General features: G+C 37.0%; 3 protein-coding genes across 4 annotated transcripts in view; 1 reads left to right on the top strand and 2 right to left on the bottom strand.

Moving 5' to 3' along the window:
- The window catches only part of LOC130053578 (uncharacterized), a 13,005-nt gene extending 11,764 nt beyond the window's left edge, over positions 1 to 1,241 (bottom strand). Inside the window, exon 1 of the mRNA XM_056160922.1 lies at positions 1,041 to 1,241. Coding sequence (XP_056016897.1) covers positions 1,041 to 1,241 — 201 coding nt within the window. The remainder of the gene's footprint in view (positions 1 to 1,040) is intronic.
- Positions 1,242 to 4,408: 3,167 nt separating this feature from the next.
- Positions 4,409 to 8,136, top strand: LOC125675115 (platelet endothelial aggregation receptor 1-like). The gene is made up of 5 exons (XM_048912613.2): positions 4,409 to 4,518; positions 5,901 to 5,962; positions 6,426 to 6,560; positions 6,701 to 6,826; positions 7,094 to 8,136. The coding sequence occupies exons 1-5, from the start codon at positions 4,451 to 4,453 to the stop codon at positions 7,558 to 7,560; spliced, it is 858 nt and encodes a 285-aa protein (XP_048768570.2). The 5' UTR covers positions 4,409 to 4,450; the 3' UTR covers positions 7,561 to 8,136.
- Positions 8,137 to 8,144: 8 nt separating this feature from the next.
- Positions 8,145 to 24,355, bottom strand: LOC125675116 (uncharacterized). Of its 2 annotated transcripts, XR_008800950.1 has the most exons (8): positions 23,943 to 24,355; positions 23,666 to 23,723; positions 19,968 to 20,213; positions 16,505 to 16,709; positions 14,702 to 14,821; positions 12,097 to 12,157; positions 10,732 to 10,874; positions 8,145 to 8,430 (listed from the first exon to the last, which is right to left on the bottom strand). XR_008800950.1 is itself a non-coding variant. In XM_048912614.2 (7 exons), exons 1-7 carry the CDS (start codon positions 23,954 to 23,956, stop codon positions 8,297 to 8,299), a joined length of 735 nt encoding a protein of 244 aa, XP_048768571.1. In that variant the 5' UTR covers positions 23,957 to 24,355; the 3' UTR covers positions 8,145 to 8,296. The 2 variants fall into 2 exon arrangements, 1 of the variants encoding a protein (XP_048768571.1); XM_048912614.2 differs by lacking the exon at positions 19,968 to 20,213.
- Positions 24,356 to 25,133: the final 778 nt, after the last annotated feature.

The following is a 25,133-nucleotide window of genomic DNA, read 5'->3' as shown; positions in this document are numbered from 1 at the left end:
ATAAACTAGAAAAGAAAGGTCTATTGAGCCATGCAAACACACACATAAACGCTGCATAGATAAAAAGAGCAGAAGCAACATATAAAGCTGCGTACACTGGACCTAAGATCTGCATGATTTACACTTACATGACCAAGTGGAAATAAAACTTTTTAAATTGATTTAAGGTGGTAAGATGCCTAGCTTCATTTGGCAAACACTGTATCTAAATGATTGCAGCCCATACTTGGTTGTCCTGACACTGGACACAATGGCAGTGTTTGTGTACATTGTATCTAAAACTGTAAGAATGATCTTTAAATGCAATGATGTCATAAAGAAACAGAAGGCTGGATTTGTTTATAATTTTATAAGTTTCTATAGCCTGGAGTGTGCGCATACGCATTACTTTTAAGGTTGGAAGAAGAGATTTATGAAGCAATTCATCATATATGTAGAAACATAATCATTATATATGAAACGAAGGGGCCTTTTCTGTAGTTTTTCCATTTTTATGGTATTCTTCTCAGAGCAGAAGTGCCAGGTAAGGGGGCAGTAGCTAAAATTTGATAAAATAAAGGAATGGTAAATTGTAAGTTTACTTAAACGATTAAGATTGTGTCCTATTCTTTTTAACACATTTAATTGCCTAGCTGCCTTCCTACAGATGTCGGCAATATGGGAGTTGAAATTTAATTGATAATCTATGGTCACCCCTAATAGTTTAACCTCCGATTCACTTCATAGAGTAGTTTCTCCTAAATCAAAAGTTAATTCTAAATCTTTGCTCTTTTTTCCTACTGAAATTACCTGGAATTTGTCAGGGTTTTCCTTCATTTTGTTGCAATTGAACCAGTTTAAAAGGGTTAAGCTACCATTTTCCAATGTGGTCTTTAATATATCTGCTTTTTCATGAGAGTAAGAAACAGTGTTGTCATCAGCATAATTATAAATGGAAGAGTCAGAGACAAAGCCGAAAATATCATTTATAAAGACATTAAACAGTATTGGTCCAAGTATTGAGCCCCGAGGAACGGCCTTGAAAACTGGTTGAAATGAACTAGAAACTCCCCGATTTTCACATTTTGATATCTCTCACTGAGATAACTTTCCAGAAGACTTAAGGCTTCATTTCCAAGACCGTAGTGTTCAAGTTTTAAGAGAAGCAAATCATGGGGGAGACAGTCGAAAGCCTTGGAGAGATCCATAAGAATGGCGGCCACATACTTATTCTCATCCAAGGCTCTCTTCCAGTCTTCCATGATCCTAAGTAAGGTGGACTGACATTCATACCCAGTTCTAAAAGCAGCAAGGAAAGGATGAAATATAGATTCAAAATATTCAGAAAGCTGAATATGGATGGCTCTCTCAAATAGCTTTGAGATGGCTGGCAAAACACTGACCGGTCTATAATTTCCCTTGTCTAGACAGCTGTTTTTCTTATGAATGGGACAGATTTGGCTTTCTTTAATGAATCCAGGAAAACTGAATTTTCTATGGCCTTATTTATAAGACATGCTAATGGTTTAGCTATAGATGGCACGGCTAGTCTTAAAGGGAAAGGCAACCCAAAAGATTTTTACATGATAAATGATAGGATTAATCATATGATAAAGATTTGTTATACAATTCTGTTGATATATGGCCTAGATATGCCTCAGTACTGATTTGAAAACGTCAAAAAATGAAATTCCCGCGATCTATAGAGACTGCCATGATGTGTAACTCTTTTATATTCAAGACCACAAAAATCAATAATTTTGACGTCACACCGTCTGTTCCGGTTTTGATGAGATTCTAAGATCATCCACAGGTGCTTGGATTCAGCCCTCCCCCCTTCCGAATAAGCTACATGAGTTGATTTAATTATTTTTTTCTTGAAAATATTTCTAATGCATGTCAACAACGTCTTGCATACACATAAAGTCACACTGGATATCCGTTTTTAAGGTCATCTCCGAGGACCCGTGACTTTCACACCTGATACCGAGCATTTGGCGATGGAACTGGAACAACCTGTCTTAACGACTTAGGTCTGGCGCGACCGATATACGAACCCCAACCTTCTGCATGCGGGGAGAACGCTCTACCTCTAGACCACCACGAGATTATCATTAATTAATTCAAATTTCCTCTGTCACAAGACCATGACTAGGAACTAAGTATCTTGTTATTAAAGCGAACTGTTGTAACGTGCAAGGGAGGTCACTGCCTGTGAACCCCCGCGGGATCGTACCCGTGATAGAAACGGATAGCCCTGAGATGCTGCAAATATGTACAATGCGCAGACTTCGTAGTCCGTACTGAAACGTTTGGAAACTTAAAGACACATTAAGAGGAAAGTTACTCACTTTGAAAACCTTATACATGGTCAGTAAGGACTATCTAGAATGAGCACCTACTGTGTTTTTATTACACCCACCAGTAGTATACCAAAATGTATTACATTTGTAGTTTGTAATAAATTTGATGATGAATACCAGTTCTTTTTAGGTTGTGAATGAAAAAGTGAAGATAACGAACAGTGATCAATCTCATAAATCCTATACAGAATACAAAATTAAAAGTAGAGCAGACACGGACCCTGTATACAACAGAGTGGGGTCAGATGTCTAGGAGGAGTAAGCATCCTCTGTTGACCGGTCACACCCGCCGTGAGCTCTATATCTTGGTTAGGTGAACAGAGTAATCCGTCGTCAAAATCAGTACGTAGACAACGGTTTATCAATTGATATTGAAACCGTCAGACAACATTCGACCTAATGACAGGTTGTATTTGTATAATAATTATTAGATCGTTACAATGACCATAGAACCTGCAAAATGCTGAATTTAAACAATATTGTTAAAACCCCTGTGACATCAACTTATTTGTCAGAAGTCCACCTCGAGTTTAAAAAAATGATCATACGCAGAACATGCTTCTGCGTATCCAATCAGTTGAGACACACACACACCATCTACAGGTGATAATGGTAAAATGCTGTATAAATACGGGACATTGGTGATGGAGAAGCTGAAGTCATAAAGTTGAATTGTTAGTTTGCCCTTAACATTTATGTTCAATAAAATATCCAGGTATGATGCAGATGTAGAAAACTGGTGTCTTTTATTTCGAGTTTACTGGGATAGATGCATATCGAATCCAAATAAGAGTGAAAATTAGTGTAATGTATCATTAATAGATAAAATGTCGATATATTCAAATGTCGAGTTGAAGACCACAGCAAAAGGTTTTTTGTTCTTATGTTGAATAGATAGTGCCTCGTAAGGATATGAAAATAAAGAACTACAATTTGTGCCCATGGGAATTCCAACAGACTGTTGGAAGACCTGATCACTAAAGATTACGAAGATATTGTCAATGAGGAATTCCAGCACATTTTAAATGTTAACTTCAGAGTACTTGTGCATAGAATCATAGTGGTATTTAACAAAACCATTTTTGGATGACTGATAACAAAATATGAATATTTCGGAGTTCCATTTTTATTGAATAAACAGCAGTTTAAGATGTTGAGAAGCCAAATCTTTAATTTGTCGTGAGGAATGGTAGTGTAAAGTGCTAAAAATGAGAAACTCCAGCATGTTTTCAATAAAAATCCCCTTTTATTAGAGGTTAGCCACCTTGCAAAAATAGAACAAAAACCTTTGGATCGAGAATCTGTCATTCCTTGTCAGCAGTTGGGAACAATATATAGTGCAGTGGCCACGAGGTCAAATTCTAAGATGACCCCAATCTAGGGTAGAACAAAGTACAACTTATTTGATTTGATGCAGAATTTTATCTAGATTATCGAAATAATGGTTGTAGTCTGGTAAAATATGTTTGAGGTAGCTTAAATTTAGATTTTCTGTCGCAGTCACAATTTTTTGTGAACAAAATAGAAAGAACATCTTGTACATTTATGGCCGACTTTATGCAAGAAATCAAACAAAGTTGGTTCTAAACCATGCAGCCTGATCCTGTAGATTGTATCATGCCTTTTATATGCCAATACTGTGCAACCATTAGAACTGCAAAAATGATATCCACGTCGATCTAAGTTCTACGCCAGTTATTGTACAATGTGTGTTGTTATGCTTTATTGTATATATGTTATCTATTTTCTAAAGTGTGCTTGTTTTAAAATGCAAATGAATAAATAAAAAATACACGTAATTAGAAAGACCATCAACTAAAATGAAAGATATTCTGTAACAATGATTATACTAATTAATGAATCAGTTTCGAGTGTTTCGATGAGGAAATAATTTCCGGATACTGATTTTTGAACTCTTCATGTATTGTTTATGAATTTGAAGAGCTTTAATTCCCAAACGTAAATTTAATGAGACACTATTCACTTCATTAACTGAATGGCTGTTTTCCCTTAAAAAAAATACAATCCGTATTTCCTTATATGTATACATTGTATATATATTTTTCAGTCTAGCAAAACAAACTTTTTAGTTTGTATAATTTCATACAATGAGTGTTTCCATTATTGTTTTCGCAACGATTTTCGTAAAAATACTTACAGTGGAAGGGTGCAAAAGGTAATTAATTCTTTATGGCCCATACCAAGGGATTATCCACAAGTAACGGTAAATGATGTACATGTATTGCACGTATAATGCGTTTAACTTACATGTACATATAGACTATTTGACAAACTAAGTTTCGTGCAACTTCAGGGTTGGGGCTACCTTACTATGGAGGTATACCAGTGCCACAATTATATTTTAATATTTTTTTGTTTTAGCAATGTTATCTTAACATTTTTGTTTCTATCATTTTATTTTCATTCTATAGTCTTGTTTTAACGATCGTATCTTAATACTTTTAATTCTATTCAATAGTTTCGTTTTAACTATTTCATGTTAACACTTTTGTGCCTGTTTATGGCAAGAATATAGAATTAAAATTATAAACAGAGGCAGATATGTTAAAATTGTGAAAACAAAACTGTTAATTAGACATAATTGTAGCACTGATCTACTTCAAGACATTACAGTACTATACCTTCAACCTTATCACACGATGAAGAGCACGCGTCTTAGAATTTTGATAGTCGTTTGCAAATTAAAGTGGATTTTCGATAGAGTCATCCCTCTACGGCAACAGACGGGTGCCCTAGTGTTCAGCCTGTGAATGCGTATGTGACAGTGCGTCAGTGCAAATGCTTCTCCGGACTTTATTTTGGCTATTCTTGCAACTGAATGGAAAACGTATATGAACTACTATATCAAAGCCATAATGGACTCATTAGATATGACTGAACATTACTTAATTTTAAGAATATGTGATCTTGAAGCCACCGATGCCAAATTACGTCAGCAATCCTCTGTTCATTGGCTCCAAGATATTCCCAAACTCAGAACTTACTCTCTCTTTAAAACTCAATACAGTGTCGAAAAATATGTGGAATTAGACCTCTCAAAAACGTGAGATCAACTATGGCCATGTTTAGATGCGGAGTTTTACCACTGAGAATCGAAACTGGTCGATATAAATGCGAACCATTTGAGGACAGAATATATGTTCTGTATGATCAAAATGAAATAGAAACAGAAAAACATTTTTTGTTACACTGCTCCATATATAATAGGTTAAGGAATGGTGAGTTCTTCAGTAGAATATGTGTATCGCCATACAAAAATTTAAGTTTAGATTATTCCTTCTTTGTAAATGTAATTATTAATTATCCATGACAGACAACAAACATTATATTTATTTCCTACAAAATCAGGATGTAGAAATTACGTAGAAAATTCAATCTTATATCACCATTTGCATAAATTGTTATAATACGTATACATATATATTGATTCAAGGTAACATCATTTATATACTCTGTAAAATGTTGTGAATTACTGTAAAACACATGTCACTATAATAAATTAACTTACTCTTCACAAATATTGTTTTGATCATGTAGGAATGGTCATTGCTGCCTTGGATACACATGGGACATCCAAACAATGTCATGCAAAAGAACATGTACGTATTTGTTTTCTTAAATGTTTTTCCTGTGTACTAGTACGCAGTTTCAATGAATAGTTGCACAACATTCTGTATTGAAAAGAAGAAAAATCATAGATGGTCAATTAAGTTTAAAACAATCCACAGGACTGGAAGTGGTGGAATCTTATTTTGAAATATTCGTGTTAGATTTTTTAATTTCAAAGTTTTGAAAAAAAACCCAACCTCTTATTTGATATAAAGACATTCAACGACAAAGACAAGCATTATCCTTCAAATCACAAATTAAAGAGTACTAGTAAAATTCGACCCCAAGCGACACAATTGCCTGTGCTTCAAATGCATAAGAATTATGATCAGTTATACTTTCCCATATCACGTAAAACAACATTTATAACATGCTTATATTTCTTTCCACCATAACACATAATCTAAAATCATATACAATCATTTTATGTTTTAAACTCTATCTAAATTACAGCATGCATTAAAGGGTACACTGGGCTTTTATGCGATAAAAAATGTCCATTCCCGACGTTTGGAAAGGAATGCCAAAGCACGTGCAGCTGTGGTTTTGAAACTTGTGATCACATCTATGGATGCATTGCTGAACGTGGTATACCAGAATCAAATTATACTAATATTCATTACTGATGAAAATAAATGCAAATTGACAGAATTGTTATTAATTTAAAAAAAAAGAATGGTCCTCAACTACAAGTTTAAACTTCCTCAATATATAGTGCTCTTTCACAGAGTGTCAGGATGGATACTTTGGTCCAAACTGTAGAAAGATTTGCCCATATCCAACGTTTGGAAAAGATTGTCAACTGGAATGCAATTGTAGCAAAACACTGTGCAGCCCACGGCTTGGTTGTAAAGGTAATTATGGATTAAATTTTCACACAAATCAGGAAGTTACCAAACTTCCTCATCTAAATTTCAACATTTTCATATTAATAAAGAAATAAAGTTATGAGAAATAAACCGTTGTCGTTTATCAGAGGGAGAATAACATTGTTATATCAGGAATAGGTTTAGCCAATGTTCATTGAACTATCAGAGGGAGAATAACATTGTTATATCAGGAATAGGTTTAGCCAATGTTCATTGTATATATATACTTATTTAAATTGATATATTTTTCAGATAAATTCCTCATTTCCATTAAATCGACGCCAGAATGTCTAACATTTGAGCAATCTGTTTCAACTGAAACTTTATTTGTAAAAAGTACATCGACTAGTAGGGTCATCACAAGCGACGGACATTTCACCATCACTGTCATTTTAATCTTCACAAGCAGCGCAGTTTTTGTGGCACTAGTGTGTTCTTTTGTTTTTTGTTGTACAAAAAATAGAAGGCATGGGTCTCAGCAAGAAAGCCAAATATCAGCAGATGGTGATTTTGGATCAAAACAAAATGTGGGAACGTCGAAAGAAGTTCCAAATGAAAAGAGGTATACTCTTCGAGAAAATCTGACAACACATTCAAAAAATGTAGAGAACGAAAATCTCTCACATTTACAGGAACAAGAATTGTACTTAACACCACAATTCGAAAGAGATACTGATGATGGTCACAACCAAAACGAGATTTACCTTACTGTTTTATAATAAAAAAATTAATTCTAAACATAATAGCGAAATTTATAAGATAGGAAATATGATAATTATACATTAAATATCTAAGGAAAAAACATGGTATTTCAAGAATGTATGAGAAAAGGACCGGGAATACTATGTGCTCTTAATATTTTAAAAGAAAACTTTTAAATTGAGTTTTAGGATTGTAATAAACTATTTTTCAAGTGTTTTCGCTTATGACGTATTTCATGGAAGCGGTAAATACATGTATACGTAATAACTGGTGTACGTTATATCCGAAACCGGAAATGTCCAAGATCATAGTGATTGCTCAGAACCAGTTCATTCATTGATTTTGACAACTGTCATCTGCCGATCATTGGGTTCAGACAACAATGCATTTCATCCTTGTTAGTTTTTAAAATAAATTTCAGGGCATGCATTAGACCTGTCACCAGTCTAGTACACTCTGCCTGCAATTTGCTGTAGACCGAATTTTAATTAATGACGCACCGGCATCGGTGCACATTCAAATTAAGATGTCTAATTTTAGAATTAGTATTACATGTAATGCCCATACCCTGAAATAAAAATAAAAGTACATTCAACTGGTATTTCAAAAGTTTTCTCATCTATATTTTATTCCATGATTGAGGATACTTCTTAGTTTAAACAGTATTCATTTATTACATGATAATAAACATTTCACAATATACATATGCATGGAATGGGGATTGGTAACAAGCTAAGAGGCTTATATTGATCCTCAATCTTCTTGGTTATCAATAGACGACAGCTTGATGGATTCTCCCTGGTCATCTGAACCTTTACACCTGCCCGAGGACTCTTCTTGATGTGTACTGCAGCAGTCACAACAGTTAGGGCCGCATAAACGATAGCCTGAAATAAATTATATATATATATGCGACAGAAATTCATCTCTTTTATGAATTCTGTCCAGGATTATATATATATATATATATATATATATATATATATATATATTAATATTACATAAACAAATATCACATACTACATATTACGAAAAGAACGACAAATATGGGTGCTAGTCATGTCGCCCCATCGGCATTTCGCCCCATGCCCGAGCGCCCCCAAGTATTTTATAGTCGCCCCAAAACAAATCCACAACGCCCCATAGTCGAATATCGAACGCCCCAAACTACAATTACGAACGCCCCAAGGTCTTGTTGTGAACGTCCCAAAAGTCTTTTACGAACGCCCCACTAATATTATCTTCTTATAGGTTTTATAATATTCTTTTAAAAGAGAATCGTATTAATTTGAATCTGAATTTCATAATTTATCAAAGTATAATTATACATAAATTTGATAAGAAAAACAATAATTTCCGATTGTCTTTAGACTGGAGGTGGTTGCGAAATCGTGAATGTGTTGCTTATTTGGGGGTGTCTATGTCAATGTTAAATTGTAGTCAATACTTTCCATGTAATTGGTGATATATTTTTTTCTAAAACATATTGATATGATAAATTCTATTGTTTACACAATTTGCCGGCTGTTTTCTTACCATTACGTGTTGTGATATTTCAAAACCAAGCTCCTCTAATTATGTAACCTGTTAATTAAATTTGTTCACTTCAAGGGAGGAGCACCGAACGTGCGGTTGATAAAAAGAAATGCTGTGTTTTTGTAGCAATATTAAACTCTCATAATTATCGTAGTTGAGTCGCAGAATGAAAATGTATACGGTTTCATTTCCATTCGGTTTTTCGAGACATGGAGAAGTGTTTACTGTGCAAGAAAGTGGTAAGTTATTTTTACCTCTTTAAAATCGTAATTAAGACCGAATATACATTAATTGAATTTAAAAGAATTAAAATGTGTGTATATATATATATATATACCCATGTGTTATTTCAAATGTGTGTGTGTATATATATATATATATATATATATATATATACATTTGAAATAACACATGGGTATTTACGAAATCATCTTGAAATTTTACCTTACAATATGATATTGATAACCAGTATTAATGAACTTATTGTCGTAACACATTACAAATCATGTATTATTCGTTTTTGAATGAATTATTGAAGTGCTGAAATGAAATTGTTTGAGTAAACCATTTGAATCACGCTTTCATTTTATACAATGGCTAATGTATGAGAAGAAAGTCTCAGTTTTGTTATCTATTTTTGTTACGGATTGTTAGGATTGGCCTTTCTTACGTAATATTGTTATGAAAGTCATCGATTAAATAACTGCTTATGAGATTTTTTTTTTTTTTTTTTTTTTTTTTGCAATCTCAATCAGTTGCTAAGTATTCTTGAATGGTATGGTCGTTATGTTTATACATACTTAATACCTTACTACGTGTAAAATACTGGCATTTCCAGATTTCGTAAATCTCTATTTTGATCAGCATTATATTATTAAAATATATAGGTGTGTATGGTAAACATAAATTCAGCGCATTTGCCTTTCAATTCAAGGTAAATCGTGGTCTTTCGTTTAGAAAATGTAAGCGATAAAAGAAGCATTAATTTCTTCCACTCTCGGAGAAATAAATGACAAAATCTTTTGATTTATTGAATTATTTTTATTGGAAGGACTTACATTTGTTCCAAAACACTTTAAAATTTGCGTCATTTTATCAATTTTACCTTATTAAAAATGACATATAATGTTAAAATGACTACGTAGGAGACATATTGACATATTTCATGCCCTATAAAGTCTTTAAAATATCGAAAACGAAAGTAGTTTTTAAATTAAAATTATGACATTAACTAATCAAGTAAGATTCTCTTATAGCTTACGGACTTCACCTCACACATGGAATAATATTAAAGGTGCAAGCAGTACCTCTAGAGAAAGTGTTCGGAGTTTAATGGCAAAAATTGTTAATTCATAAGTATAGATTATAACCGTTGCAGTGCATATGGGTAGTAAACTGGCATGCAATACACTTCAGTTCCCAAATGATATGCAATTTATCACTATTCAGGGGGGAGGAAGGGGGATGGGAGGGGGAAGACAGCTACCCCCCCCTCCCCCGTCCGCCTCCTCATAGATCCCCTCTCATAGATCTGTGTGGGAAGTAGAATCCAATTTCTCATTTGTTTAACCAGGTCATATATATGGTTCTTTATAATCACAACCGTGAAAACACGACCAATGTAAAATAATGAATAGCATCAAAATACTTACAAGATTGCTTGGTTTCCGTTCGAATTAATTGTACAACCACATTTATGGTTCCCAAAATTGCAATGATGGAAACACCAACAATAATGGCGATCAACGACCAGAATGTATCCAACTGAACTTCTATTTGGTTGTCGTCCATTTGTCTTAAAATAACAATGGACAATTTCTATTATACACATAAACTGTTGACAATTCGCATTAAATTTCAATATGTTAGTGTGGTTAATTCGTTCCACAATATGCAAGATTTTTCTGTCCTTCGCTTTCAACTTGGGTATGCCAGTCTGTTTGTCCAGGTGACAGATGTAACATGATGATATCCGCATAATGTCTAATATATTATTTATATTCCCTGTCACATAGAACAAGATCCCGTGGGGTTAGAATAGGTCCTCAGTACTCCTTGCTTGTCGTAAGAGGCGACTAAATGGGGCGGTTTCTCGGAGGAGACAGCGAAAACCGAGGTCCGGTGTCGCACGATAAAGATCCCTCCCTGGTCGTAAGTGCCGAGCATAGACATATATGTTGCAGCCCTTCATCGGCAATGATGACGTCTCCATATCAGTGAAAAAATATCGAGCGGGACATTGGTCAATATACAACCAACTAACCGTTCTTTACACTCTGATTTTGACTATGGATTACTCCGTTTACCTGATCAAGTTATAGTGCTCACGGCTGGTGTGACCGGTCGACAGAGGATGCTTACTCCTCCTAGGCACCTGATTCTACCTCTGGTTTATCTAGGGATCCGTGTTTGTCCTACTCTTAATCTAAATCCCTGTCATTGACTGAGTAGGGTTCTTGGTTTACAAGAATTGTTATAGGGATTTTCAAAAAAACAAATTGACTTGCCTCCTAATAAGGAACTTTTTCATCAAAGTCATGTTCAATTTTATAATCAACTCATCAATTAGTTGAAGAAAAAGACAGTTGAAGTCTTATGTCAATTTACCGGATAGCAATAGCAGTAAATAAAAAAAATTACAATATGGCAACTTTGTAACTGTTGTATTTACTGCCATCAGGTAAATTCCAAACTTTGAATATAACACTTATCTCTGTATGCATGCTGTAAGAATGATGATCCCACCTCTGGTGTGTCCAGGGGTCCGTGTTTACCCAACTATCTGTTTTGTATTGCTTATAGGAATTATGAGATTGATCATTGTTCGTTATCTTCGCCTTTCATCTACTGGAAAGCTCTTCGGGATTTGATCATGTCGCCTCACTTCATATCACAGTGAAGTTTGTTAATTCTGTTCGTTATCTTCACCTTTCATGATTTAATTATGGATATAACCAATATTTTGCACACATGAAAATATGTTAGATTTTGAAAATGAAAACCTAGAAAATTCTTACCCTGATGGACTCTCTTCTGTACTTGTATCACCTGTCGTAACTGTTTTGTAACACCCCTGATCTGTAGGAGACAGGTATACATAAATATTTTTGTATAACATGAGCTTTTACTTGTAGCTTTATGTCTCATTCAATAATTTTTCATTCATATACAGAGCTATAACTACTGTATGCTTCTGCAAAATTTGCCGTCATATTAGGATAAGAAAGTTTATCATATTTGCTTTATCTAAATAGATTATCATACAATATAAGATTATCTTAAATAATTTAGTTTCGATGTGATAAAGGCTTCAATGAATGAAATTGAGACTGCAAAAAGAAATCGTACACAACGATTGATTGATTGATGTTTTCCACCACACTCAACAATTTTTCAGTAAAACGGCAGCTCTTGTCAACAGTTGATGCTGCTGAGGAAAAATAAGTCGTGTAACGTCTACACGAAGAACACTATTAAAATATGAGGAAGTAAGTAGCGTATAATTGATGTGAAATTTTAATTGACAGGTCCGAAATCTTCCATACTAGTCTGAATTCCGCTGCTGTCATAGGCGAGAAACGACTCCGTGACCTGGACCGGTAAATGTCCTAGTAAAAATAAACAAGTGAAATCGAGAGAACGATAAAGTATATCTTTGTTATTTTAAGAACCTGTGACTTGAAATTTGGCATGCAAGTAGTTAAAACATTAACCTATGCAAGGAAAACGACAAATTACGCATAGCTTACCTAGTTTAAGATTTTTTAGGCATTTGAAGCGAGAGGTTAGTTTTTTTTTTTAGACCCCTTTCTATATTTATGGTATCACAGAGTTCGGGCCCAAAACGGGCTTAGCCCCTGTGGAAAATTCTAAATCATATCTCTTTAGTTCGGTAGTCAGACGTTTCGGCACTTCGTTTTGAGACACTTCGGCCGAGACAAAAATATTTGGGCCAAAACGTTTGGGCCGAAGTGTCTGACATTCTTTTAGTTTTAGAAATGTTTTTATAAAAATATGATTTTGATACGATTGATTGATTGTATCTTGCTTAACGTCTCGCTCGAGAATTTTTCACTCATATGGAGACGTCACCAAGACCGGTGATGGGCTTCAAATTTAGGCCTATGCTCGGTGCTTACGGTCATTGAGGGTTCTTTAGCGTGCCACACCTACTGTGACACGGGCCATCCATTTTGAAGGTCATCTCCGAGGACCCGTGACATTCACACCTGTTGCCGCAATCTCTCACCAGAGGGCGTATTACGCTACGCTACAACACCTCTGTCAACGTCTGAATGTCAAGATTCTTGGCAAAACTTACTTTTACCTATTGCATCATATAAATAATAATTTTACAAGTTTAAGTTTTAAGCTTTAAATCTTAAAGTAGGTTCACAAAAACAACAAATTCCATGATTATTCTAGTATTATTGAATAATGAATATTTATATAAACCTTTTAATTCGCTCAGGTGTCTCATATTTACCATCTACTGCTTTTAAAAAATTCAGACAAGTGTTTGATTTGCTTAGATATTATCATTACAGTTTGATATGCTAAGTTAGTTTTAGTACATTTTGATATGCTTTTTAGACGTTGATAGAGGTATTAGTGGAGCGTAGCGGGAACGATAACTCTGGGTAGAGATTGCTGTTGCCGAGCGTTTGGCGATGGAATTGTCACTACCTGTTTTAACGACTTAGGTCTGTCGCGGCCGGGATTCGAACCACGGCCTTCCGCATGCGGGGCGAACGCTCTAACCTCTCGGCCACGGGTTTTGATACGGCATTTCTGTATGATATCTAATATACCCAATATAATAATATAATCGAAACGACCGCTATTGATCTTGAGTTTAAATGATGAACGTAAAGGTCACCAATTCATGTATTATAAAAGATAGTTCATTCATGTGTTTTCCTTCTGTCTGAAGCGGGGGTGGGGTTCTCTGAATTGTTTTGTTTGATTTGTTTCATCGGACTACTGAGAAAATATATTGGCTAACGACGAATCATACCAACGAATTAATGCTCTGAAATTCGTTTTCAATTTCACTGCATGGCTTATGTGAATTACAGGACAAGGCTCTTTTATTTTCAGCTGAATAATTTCAAATTTAGGTGTTAGAAGTACCCCCAAAACAAGATATCAAAAGAGAACCATGGTTGGATGTTACTGTTACATTGATTTACATAAATATAACGCAACAAAGCCGGATCCTTTACGAAAATTCCACATCTTTAAATATATGAAACAGAATAACCAGTAATGGGTTGACTTCACAATGATATTAAAATTGATATGTCTTACATGTATCAAATACTACTAGTTTTACCAAAAATAGTTCACCAAAAACTATTCTACTGTATAGCAGGGGCAGTGATTTGGCTATATAGAGGAACATCTTAACTACATGTTATAGCCATCTTCCTGTGGGATAATCCTGCTACATTGCCAGGTGATAGGGGAAACTTCCGGGTGTGACTAGGTGGAAATGTTACTATACCATACTGGAACCAACGTTATGGCCGACATAATCAGAAAAATATCTTTATTCCTTGGCTGAACTAGATAACTATTAAATCTGGTTATTCATGGATACGGATAACGAGAACTGCCTACATTTATATGCCTCATTTGATTGGTAAAACTCCGGACAGATAACATCATGTTCTCCACATGGCAAATGATAGTGGTTCTCAGCTCTTATTTTCTTGTCATCATAAAAACTACAGTATTGCCCTGTAATAAAAGAAAAAAGTGTTTTAGAGGTATTTGTATAAAGGACATAAGCTTCATTTTAAAATAAACATAAAGGTATGAACTGCAACATACTCTCATGTATTTCCAACAAGAGGCCCATGGGCCACATCGCTCACCTGAGTCACCTTGGCTCAAATTTTAAAATTTCCCCCATATATTCGCGTGTAAAACTGTGATCCCTATTGTGGCCCCAACATACCCCCAGGGCCATGATTTTTACCAACTTGAATATGCACTATGTCAGGAAGCTTTAATGTAAATGTAGACTTTTCTGGCCCAGTGATATTTCAGAAGAAGCTTTTTAATGATTTTCACTATATATTTGTATGTAAAATTTTGATCCCCTACTGTGGCCCCATCTTACCACCAGGGACCAAATTTTTTACAAACTTTAATCTGCACTATGTCAGGAAGCTTTCGTGCAAATGTAAACTTCTTTGGCCCAATGGTTGACTATTCATTAGTTATATAAAACTTTGATCCCCTATTGTGGCCCCATCCTAGCCCAAGGGGTCATTAGTTTAACAAATTTGATTATGCACTATTTCAGAACTCTTTCATGTAAATCTCAGCTTTTCTGGCTCAGTGGTTCTTGAGAAGAAGATTTTTCAAGATTTCCCCTATATATATATTTGTATGTAAAACTATGATCCCCTATTATGGCCCCATCCTACCCCCAGGGGTCATGATTTTAACAAACTGAAATCTGCACTATGTCAGGAAGCTTTCATGTAAATAAAAACTCTTCTGGCCCAGTGGTTCTTGAGAAGAAGATTTTTAAATGACCCTACCTTATTTTTGCATTTTTGTGATTATCTCCCCTTTGAATGGGGCATGGTCCTTCATTTGAACAAACTTGAAAGCCATTCACCCAAGGATGCTGTTGGCCAAGGTTGGTTATAATTGGCCTAGTGGTTCTGGAGAAGAAGTCGAAAATGTAAAAAGTTTACAGACAAACAGGAAGACAACAGGCGATCAGAAAAGCTCACTTGAGCTTTCAGCTCAGGTGAGCTAAAAATGAAATTGAGTTTTCATATTTACATTTTACTTTCTTTTCTGTCGGAATTCCTAGCCGTTAAAATATATATACTACATTTATCAACATTCATACGACCATAGTTCACATCAGCATTGCATTCATGAGGAAATGACTATCATTACAATTGGTAAAGACATCGAAGACAAAAACATTGGAAATGTACATGTAAATATACCAATTTGTTCGATAACGTATTTCAAAATCATAAAAGATTTTCCTGATCTACTTACTATTCCATAATTTGGTCCCAATACGCGTAGATATTTACAACACAACGCGGTGTGTCCATGAACACAAAGACTGCATGGAAATTCTGATTTCAAGGGTCATTATAATAGCTTTTCCATGGTCCATAAATGTTTCCTTTCTGATATCACATAGAACTGATCGTTTATGTATAGAGTAAAAGAAGCTTAACAGGATATATTTACTAATTGTGAAAACACAAGCCTTAGGGTAATTAGGTTTCAGAGGGGTTTGCTAACTTTAAAACTCTTGATGAAGAAAATAAGAAAACATACTGGTACTTAAAATTAATGCTGAAATGGACATCGTTGGCAGTATTTCTCATTAGTTAATGTATCTTCAGAAATGATTGAATTTTCAAACTTAACTTCACTTACCAACTATTCGACGTACCGGAAGACAAACTTCTACCAATCCATCAGCGTTTGTATTTACCAAACAATGGTACTGAAAATTGCCTGGTCTTGTACAGTTTTGTAGAATGCGGGAACACTGCTTTCGGTCAGATGCAGCGATCCATTCTTTTCTATTCTTAGGACACACTGATACGACACTTAATGTCGGTATTGATGAGAAACAACTCTATAATATCAATATACGGTCATTTTAAAAAAAAAATACATGTATAAACTTATCAAGTCAACGTGCTACAAAAAGCAAAGCAAAAAATAACAATAATAATATATAAGTAAATGAATGATAATAATTAAAATCACAACCCTGCATAATTCTGTAGTATCTGGGGAGTCATCCCCAGTACGACTTGTTTATTCCCGGATTGCAAAGGAGCAACTTCCGACAGCACGAGATTTCCCGGGGTTATGGAATATGCCAGACGTACAGCAGGACCTACCCGAAGTTAGAGACCGGCAGCAGGCAGAGCAGTTAAGTCCGTGGGACCCATGTTTTATGTAAAGACATTGTAATAAATGCCCAACCTGAGGCCGCGGTCTTACCTGGGTGGATTTTTGCATTTCTTTTGCTTTCCCCACATCACGTTGTTAGGTCGCTTTATTGGAGGGTAGTGTCAGATTTGGGATTTTTCTATTTTCTACTTGGGAATAGATTTCGATTTTAGTGATTAACAGGGATTTTTATTTATCAATTTAGACATTCCTTGATTGCATTTTTGATACATTTTTTGTGGATTATTCACATGTGAGATGGATATGTCTATAGATGAGGCGTTATGCGGGTTGGGCTTGCGCCCTCAGCCGGACACACCTGTGGTCACGCGGAATGTACCCGCGTACTCCCAGGTATCATCATGCGGTGGCGAACCCTATTTCACGCAGGGAAGGGGGTGAGTAGGTTTAGGGATGCCTCAGGTGGGGGATTGAGGTTTACTGGCACACAGTTTGGCTCTGAGGAAGGTTATAACTTAGATTTGGATATACGATGTAGGTGTGACTCCCCGGGGAATCTAATGGAATTAGATTCACCCAAGAAAGGTTCTGGACATGACGCCCTAGGGTTTAGCGATTGTGATAGGTGGGAGGATTTCTTGCCCCCTGGTGGGGGGCCAGTTATTCCTAATGTCCCGGTGAGACCTACTCCAGTCAAGGGGGGGGGGGGGTTATGTACCCAGCTCTGGGCGTCTCCCGGAATATCATACCCCTTCTCTGCATTCCAACACCCCAGTGTCAAGGTCAGCCCCATCCCCTCACTCATGGATTGGTGATCAGGCCCTAGGCAAGCTTAGTCAGAGTTTGCCCCAGATGGGCTTGGGTTCACGCTTGCAGCACCCCACCCCTGGACCGTATTCCCCAGTTACTCCATTTTCAGAACCAGGGATTACCTACGGGAATTACCAGCCCCACAGGGCTATGATCTGCTTACAGGATCCCCAGCCTCGCATGCCCACCCGTCCCATGTGCAAGACCCTTGGATTGGGGGGAATGCCCCCCCCCCCCCCAGCATTTGATACCTCCCATGCCTGGCGGTTACGCTAGCACACATATGCCCTACATTACTATGGTGGCTCCTCCCTCTCAACGTCAGGGACCCTTCACCTACCCTGGCACCATATGTTGTGGTTTGGGGGATGAGGAGAGTAGAGTAGCGTACATTCAACCCCAGTTAGGTGACCAGAACGACACACACCATTCTCTGGACATTTTGCCCAGGGACTAGCTCCAGCGTCTTGCGCCATGTACCAGGTCCCCCAGTACTCTTGTGTAGGGGAGCAGTCGATGGCCTTCAGTAGAAACGAACCCCAGTACAAGGACTTGCGGTACGATGGAAAGTCTTGCTGGAAGTCCTTCCTGCACAAGCTCATTCGCCTGACCCGCAGCCAACAGTGGACTGACATGGAACAACACGACCATTTCTACTTTTCATTGGAGGGGACATAAAGCAACTACTACACCCTGTTGATGAAAACAGACCGCAATCTCTCTCTTGCTGACATCATTGGGCGGTTTGGGAAACGTTTCGGGTCATCTGTACCAGATTTCACGCATCAGTTGAACTTCCAGTCAGCATCGCAGGATGTGGGCAAGTCATTGCGACATTGGGCTGACAGGGTACTCACCCTGACTTTCACGTCTGTGCCGGATTTTCATGTGTATGCCATTCCACGGCTGTGCGATGGCGCCAAGGACAGGGACACAGGACTCTATGCCCTGAACGGCCAGCCAAAGACAGTTGAGGAAGCAGTCCATCGAATGCAGTACTACATGTATCAGCATTCACGGCAGATGAAGTAATCCAAGCCTGTGAGGGATGTGAGGCAGGTAGCTAAGGATGAAGCCCCCAATCCTGACAAGGAGCTCAAGGAGATGCGCCAGCGCCTTGAGGAGTTGAAGGAGGAACTCCGAGGGCGGACCCTTTCTCCTCTGAGACCTTCAGCGCCACCCTTGAACAGCCACCGGAAGCCAGCAGGCTGCTTCAAGTGTGGGGCCATGGGACATTTAAGAGGAAATATCCGGAATTGCGAGGGAAATCAGATGCGAACAAGGGTCAGGGACAGCAAGGATGCTCAACCGCGTTCACCAGAACCAAGGGAGCAAGGAGCTAAGACACACCAGCCACTGTCAAGTGGAGGGCCTACACAGGGAGATGTCAGGACGCTGACTCCAGCTAGGCCAGAATCGTGCGATGCTCGCACGGATACAAGTCGGACTGCAGGAGGGCAGTCAGGCGCCCCCTTGCATGCGCCGCTCCAGTAGGGGCACACTCCAAGTGAGGTTCAGGGAGGCACCCGAGGAGGAATCCGAGGACTGGGGTATAGGTTGGGAGGACAAGTATGAGCCCTCTCCCAGGGATATGTCCCAAGGATTGAAGCCCCCTAAGGGTATCGTGGTGCCGGAACTGCCAGGATTTGGGGCAGAGAACCTGGGGAATAGGGAAGATTTGGAGGACTTGTCGGATCTGGAGCCCTCGCCCATCAAGGAGAAGGAGGTTTGCGCGGATTCCGCGTCCAGGCCTAGTGAGTGCCCGGAGCCAGTAATGGCGCAGGATCAGCCCAAGGCGGAATGAGGGCCGGAGGTGGTCAGAGGCCGAGCTGAGAGCGGGACAGGGGATATGCCCTTACTGCATGCAGGAGAACCCCGTGGGAATAGCCTGTGCCAATCGGGCAGATACGCCCGACCACCGGGTTCATGGTTGAGATGATGGTCCAGGGAGTGAGACTTCATGCAGTGGTAGACACTGGGGCGGAGGTGAGTGTGTTGTCCACCCGGATCTACGAGGAGATCGACCCCAAACCCCCCATCAAACAAACAAACAAAAAAATCCGGAAAACTATTTGACCTATTTTTAGCCCGAAAGTAGGTCAAGGATGGACCAATCCAGCTGAAATGCAAATCGAAAGTAAACTGGGGAAACTTTCTCACTTACCGACACGAGCGGGATTCGACAAAAGCTTGCCCTGGAACTTGGTCAAATTCCAAGAAGCCCATATCGGACGGTGGGGGATATTTCCCCCTCGAGCCGACAAACATTGCTGAGAAAATCAGTGTGGTTGGTGGTGGTGTAGTATCTTGGGAGTTTTCCCCAGTTTATTCCTGGATTGCAGAGGAGCGACTTCCGGCAGCACGAGATTTCCCGGGGTAATGCCAGACGTACAGCAGGACCTACCCGAGGCTGAGACCGACAGAAGGCAGAGTAGTTAAGTCCGTGGGACCCATGTTTTATGTACATATATGGTAATAAATAACAGAAATACTTTATTGCTTATACACATGCATACGACAAAATGCAATATACAAGTATCAATGAAATACATACCAAACACAAACAAGTTCCTGATCTCTAATATAAGACCGCGGAACATTTGGAAATAAATGCGTTCGTGACTGCTGCCTGCTATTGGCAAGCCGCTTGACGTCACTAATGCGATTCAGCGCAGACGACCGTGAAAATATTATAGACTGAAACCGTGGTTTTTAGTTGGTTTGTTGTATATAACGTCCCGCTCGAAAAATTTTCACTCATGGTGAAGGGGTACAAAATTTAGGACAAAGCTCGGCGCTTACAGCCTTTGAGCAGGGAGGGATCTTTATCGTGCCACACCTGCTGTGACACAGGACCTCAGTTTTCCTGGTCTCGTCCAAAGGACCGCCCTATTTAGTCACCTTTACGACAAACAAGGAATACTGAAGACCCGGATCCCCTCGGAAACCGTAGTCTTTTTAAGTGATTGGTTGATTTTTATCCTTCTCGAGAATTTTTCACTCATATTGATTGAAACTCGCTGTAAAATTAGCTAGACATGCAGGGCTGACTGCTTGAAAAAGTTGTCAGCCCTACCAAAGATATTCCTGAGAAAATAACTGCCATATTCTGAATTACTTTTATTACTATCTACTAGTTAAGGACGACGGGCCTAATTCGTTTCTATAGATTTAATTCAAATTTTGATATGCAGTAAAATAATTAGGCATTAATGAATTAAAATAAATGGACAAACATATGATCGGCAACTTTGATTTTCCGCGGAATTGCTTCAAAAGTAAGCAGTGAAAATTATATCATTTAATAACTTTTAAAGTGGTGACTTAACAATGATGCTGATTGGATGAAAAATTCGTTTGATTTCTAAGTAAAAACAAAAAAATTCATCCGGAGTTCACCTTAACTAAACAAACGGGATTCTTTTCTCTGGAATGCGTCTTCCCCGTTCTAATTTTAGCCCTATTTATATAGAACGGGAATTTCCCCATAAATTTTAAAATTTAAGGTAAATCGTGGTATCTTGTTTAGAAAAATGTACTAAACGATTAAAGCAGCAACAATATCTACCACTCCCGGAGAAATCAATGACAAAATCTTTTGATTTCTTGAATTACTTTATTGGGAGAACTTAATTTTTTCCAAAAACCCTTAAAATTTGCCTCATTTTAAAAATGATAGAAAATAGTACAAATGACTTAATTAAGGTAGCTCATTACACTAAATTTTTATTTAATGGCTCGTTAAAACACCTCTTCTGAAGCATGATTTCACCATCGAAAAAGTGATACAAGCTCCCAGTCATTTTATATGATTTTTTTGTGATTTATCCCGGAATGATGAAAAAGGTACTTTGATTGCAAATAAGTTACTCTAGAGTCCACATTTCGCTGTGATTTGATGCATGATATGAATATCTAAGAAAACATGCCTAAACGATTCAGATAGACGTTCTAATTTTTTAAATAAAAAAATATTTATGAAAATTGAAAACATTATTTCCTAATATCTTTTAAATCTTCGGATAAAATCTTCAAAAAACATGTCAATTAGAAAAAAAGATATATCATAGAAATTTTGTTTCACGAGGGCATATTTTTGCAAATTTAAAAAAATCGAAACGACTTCACTAGTATTATTTTCAACTTCACCTGTACATTAATTTTCCTGATTAATGTATGGTCTACTGCTTGGTTCAGTGGATAAGGTCGGCGACTCTTAAATGTAAAGATGTTTAATATTTTAAAACGACCGCGTTCGACTCCATCACGAACATATTTTTTTTTTCATAAACATATTTTTTTTTCATATTCCTTTTCCATCTAATTTTTTTCTTAATTGAAAGACGCTTCTAGTTTTTATAAATGTTTCATGACAAATCGCTGTTTGTAATAAACAGCGATTTGTCATGAAACATTTATAAAAACATGTTCCGAGTTTGAAATACATGTGTAAGCTTCCAACCTGGACACTGTTTAGTTTGTGAATAAGACTCTTAACAAACACGCCGAATACAGAATGCAATACCTGTGTTTTGATAGTCAAGGCTGCTAACGAGAACTTGTATGTTTTTCTGAATGAAAGTTGTTGACAAAGGCCTGATGCCTTTTACGACAAATCGTTGTGAACTTTGCAAAGCTTTGGAAGAAAAACGTTAAGGCCAAACGAGGTAAATAACTGTTAAACAATTTGAGTTTATATGTATTCCAGTTGCAAATTGCTATATTGAATAAATTTTTACAGGTGTATGTACTTCGAATAATGTTGAATTTTATTAATGCGCATTAAACTTCCCATGTATTGTTTTGTGGCCAGAGTCATGCACAAATGCCAATTGTTGGTTGTAGAAAATAAAACATACGAGTATAAGAGCTTTTGGGCTGTTGTAGTATAGAATATTAAATATTTGATACACTCGTATCATGTAACTGTATATATTGTATCTAATACTCAGAAAAAAAGAAGACAATTTAATTTTCACGATTTCAAAGATGATCTTTAGACTACATGTATAATGTATTGACACATAAAATGTATATTAGGCTTGTCCCTAGTACTGGGAATCCTTCAGGTATTTAAATGGCAAATGCGCAATGAGTATAAATATAAATGAAGGTCAGTTCTACGTCACGAATGTTGGCACGGAGCCCCGATTAGGAAAATTCCCGCTTCTGTGCAACACCCTCAAATTTGCTAGGTTTACCCCAAGAATGCATTTGACAGTAGACACGGAGCGAGATTCAAACTTGCCACCCAGAGATCAACAGCTGACGTAGGAACTGACTGAGCTATGTGTATTGACGTATCATAAAGAAAGAAAGAGAGAGAGATTGAGATTAACCTTTTTTTGAAAGGAAGTGTGCCACATAATGGAATGACCTATAGCACCGAATTACTACATATGGGGAAAAACCAAACAAATAAAGGAATCGAAGATATACATTAAATTGCATGCTGTATTAACAACAGAAATTGATTGTTATATGAAGTTTCTCTTCATTGCAAATTATCTACAAAAAATTAACGCACGAAAATGATTTTTAAAATAATGATCTGGTGCTTTTTTGGTTTAGTTTACTCATATGCTATTCGAATATGCCTTAAATTTTACAAGTATTTTAATGATCATCAATGCCTTTCAGACGATATCACATCTTTTGCGCGTGATACCCATTATATTTGCTATGGTATATGTAATTGCAAAAGTGAAATAATTGAGATTCACTTCAAGACCAACAGTTAAATCACAGTCATCCGCTCTGATTCGTACTCATCAAATGTTTTGACTGTAAAAGATGACTGTTACGAAGGCTGTATACTTCCAATCTTGCCAATCAATATACCGCGGTCTTATTGCTACTTACGTCTTCAGAGGCAGCAGTAAGGTAATAGGATATTAGCAATACTCCCGAAATTATCAATCTAAAAAGTAATAAACATTATGATACATGCTACCTAACATTTACATCGGTTAAACAGATAATGTATGTATTTAAGATACAAGAAATTGAACATATTGAGTTAAACATTTAGAATATATTGTGCATATTTTGAAATACACCAATCAAACCAAAATAAGCAATTCGTATTTCACAAATCCATTTTAGTAGTAAAAGAAAATGCTTTTCAAAGATCACTTACATGTACATCTGCATTCTGTAGTAGTCATCGAAATCTTTTTTAGTTTGAGAGATATGATTTTTAAAAAGAAACAACTTTCGGTTTGGTACGAACGACTTGCTTCAATGAGGATATACATGCAAATAAGAATATTTTCGATCGTAAGATAAGAATGTAAGTTTAAATATCCGCAATTCAAATTTTTTTTCCTGTTGTACAGCAGGTATTTAAATTGACAGTTCATGATTACGTATAATGCGTTAATATATCAATCCATGCACAAGCTCCGGTCACCGTTACGCTACAACTCCAATACCATTATTCGTAGGGGAAAGTAGTCCCGGTGTAACCGTGGTGGCTGTCGCTGGTGACCAGGGTCGCTCTTAATAGAATATATAGGGAAAAGAACGACTCGGATCACCGGCTCCTGCGCATGCGTGGTATTTAACTCGAAGCGCTGCCCTACTGGTTTTAAATCCATAGTAATAATAAACCCCCTTCTCAGTTTTCTGTTTCGTATGCACATCATAACTTGAAAGATACAAATGAACTTGTATTATCCAACTCCAAAATTGATATTTTAATGCATAAGATTTCTGAATTATGTCTAAGATATCTAATAACGAATAAACAACTTGAAAACAATGGCTGTTTATTCAAAGCATATTTATAATAGTGTTATCTCCATAACAATTCCTAAGTCATCTTTTATATTTTAATCACATGATAACAGGTGTGAACAAGGCACAGCTAGACGCCTTAATTTAAACTTGGATTAACGTGCAGGTGTAAACAATTACCTGTAAATAAAATAACACCAGGTTATTCTACCGTGACCAACCTTCGTAATCATAAGTACAAATACCACTCGCCCAATTTACGAACAATACGTAGGCACATATTCAACATTGTTTTATTATCTATTTATTTATTTTGCATAGTATGTTTCTTCTCTCACCCTCTTTTATTTCAAATATATTTTCTGATTATCTGAATTCAAATTATCTCCGATATGCGAACAACCACACATCTACTGTATACAACTTGGAGGTTTACTTTGGGTGTTTTTGTACAAAAGTGGAAGACTTTCCTATTACGAGATAATTCTTTTTGTGTTAAAATTTAACCAACTAGACTCTATATACATGTACATATAGCAGGATCGTGTATAGGAACCAGCAGGCATGAGGGATCGTGCCACCCTTCTTATTC

This window comes from Ostrea edulis, chromosome 3 (genome assembly GCF_947568905.1).
Source record: "Ostrea edulis chromosome 3, xbOstEdul1.1, whole genome shotgun sequence".
In the NCBI taxonomy this organism is placed as follows: domain Eukaryota; kingdom Metazoa; phylum Mollusca; class Bivalvia; order Ostreida; family Ostreidae; genus Ostrea; species Ostrea edulis.
This window is presented reverse-complemented; position numbering and strand designations above follow the sequence as displayed.

Excerpts from the sequence above, each read along its gene's own strand:
- LOC125675116 (XM_048912614.2), bottom strand. Across the intron at positions 12,158-14,701 it reads ATCAAATGAGGCATATAAAT|ATCAGGGGTGTTACAAAACA; the intron begins GTAGGCAGTTCT and ends TGTCTCCTACAG. Across the intron at positions 8,431-10,731 it reads AACGGAAACCAAGCAATCTT|GCTATCGTTTATGCGGCCCT; the intron begins GTAAGTATTTTG and ends AATTTATTTCAG.
- LOC125675115 (XM_048912613.2), top strand. The coding sequence starts at position 4,451 with ATGAGTGTTTCCATTATTGTTTTCGCAACGATTTTCGTAAAAATACTT. Across the intron at positions 5,963-6,425 it reads AATGTCATGCAAAAGAACAT|CATGCATTAAAGGGTACACT; the intron begins GTACGTATTTGT and ends TCTAAATTACAG. Across the intron at positions 6,827-7,093 it reads CCCACGGCTTGGTTGTAAAG|ATAAATTCCTCATTTCCATT; the intron begins GTAATTATGGAT and ends TATATTTTTCAG.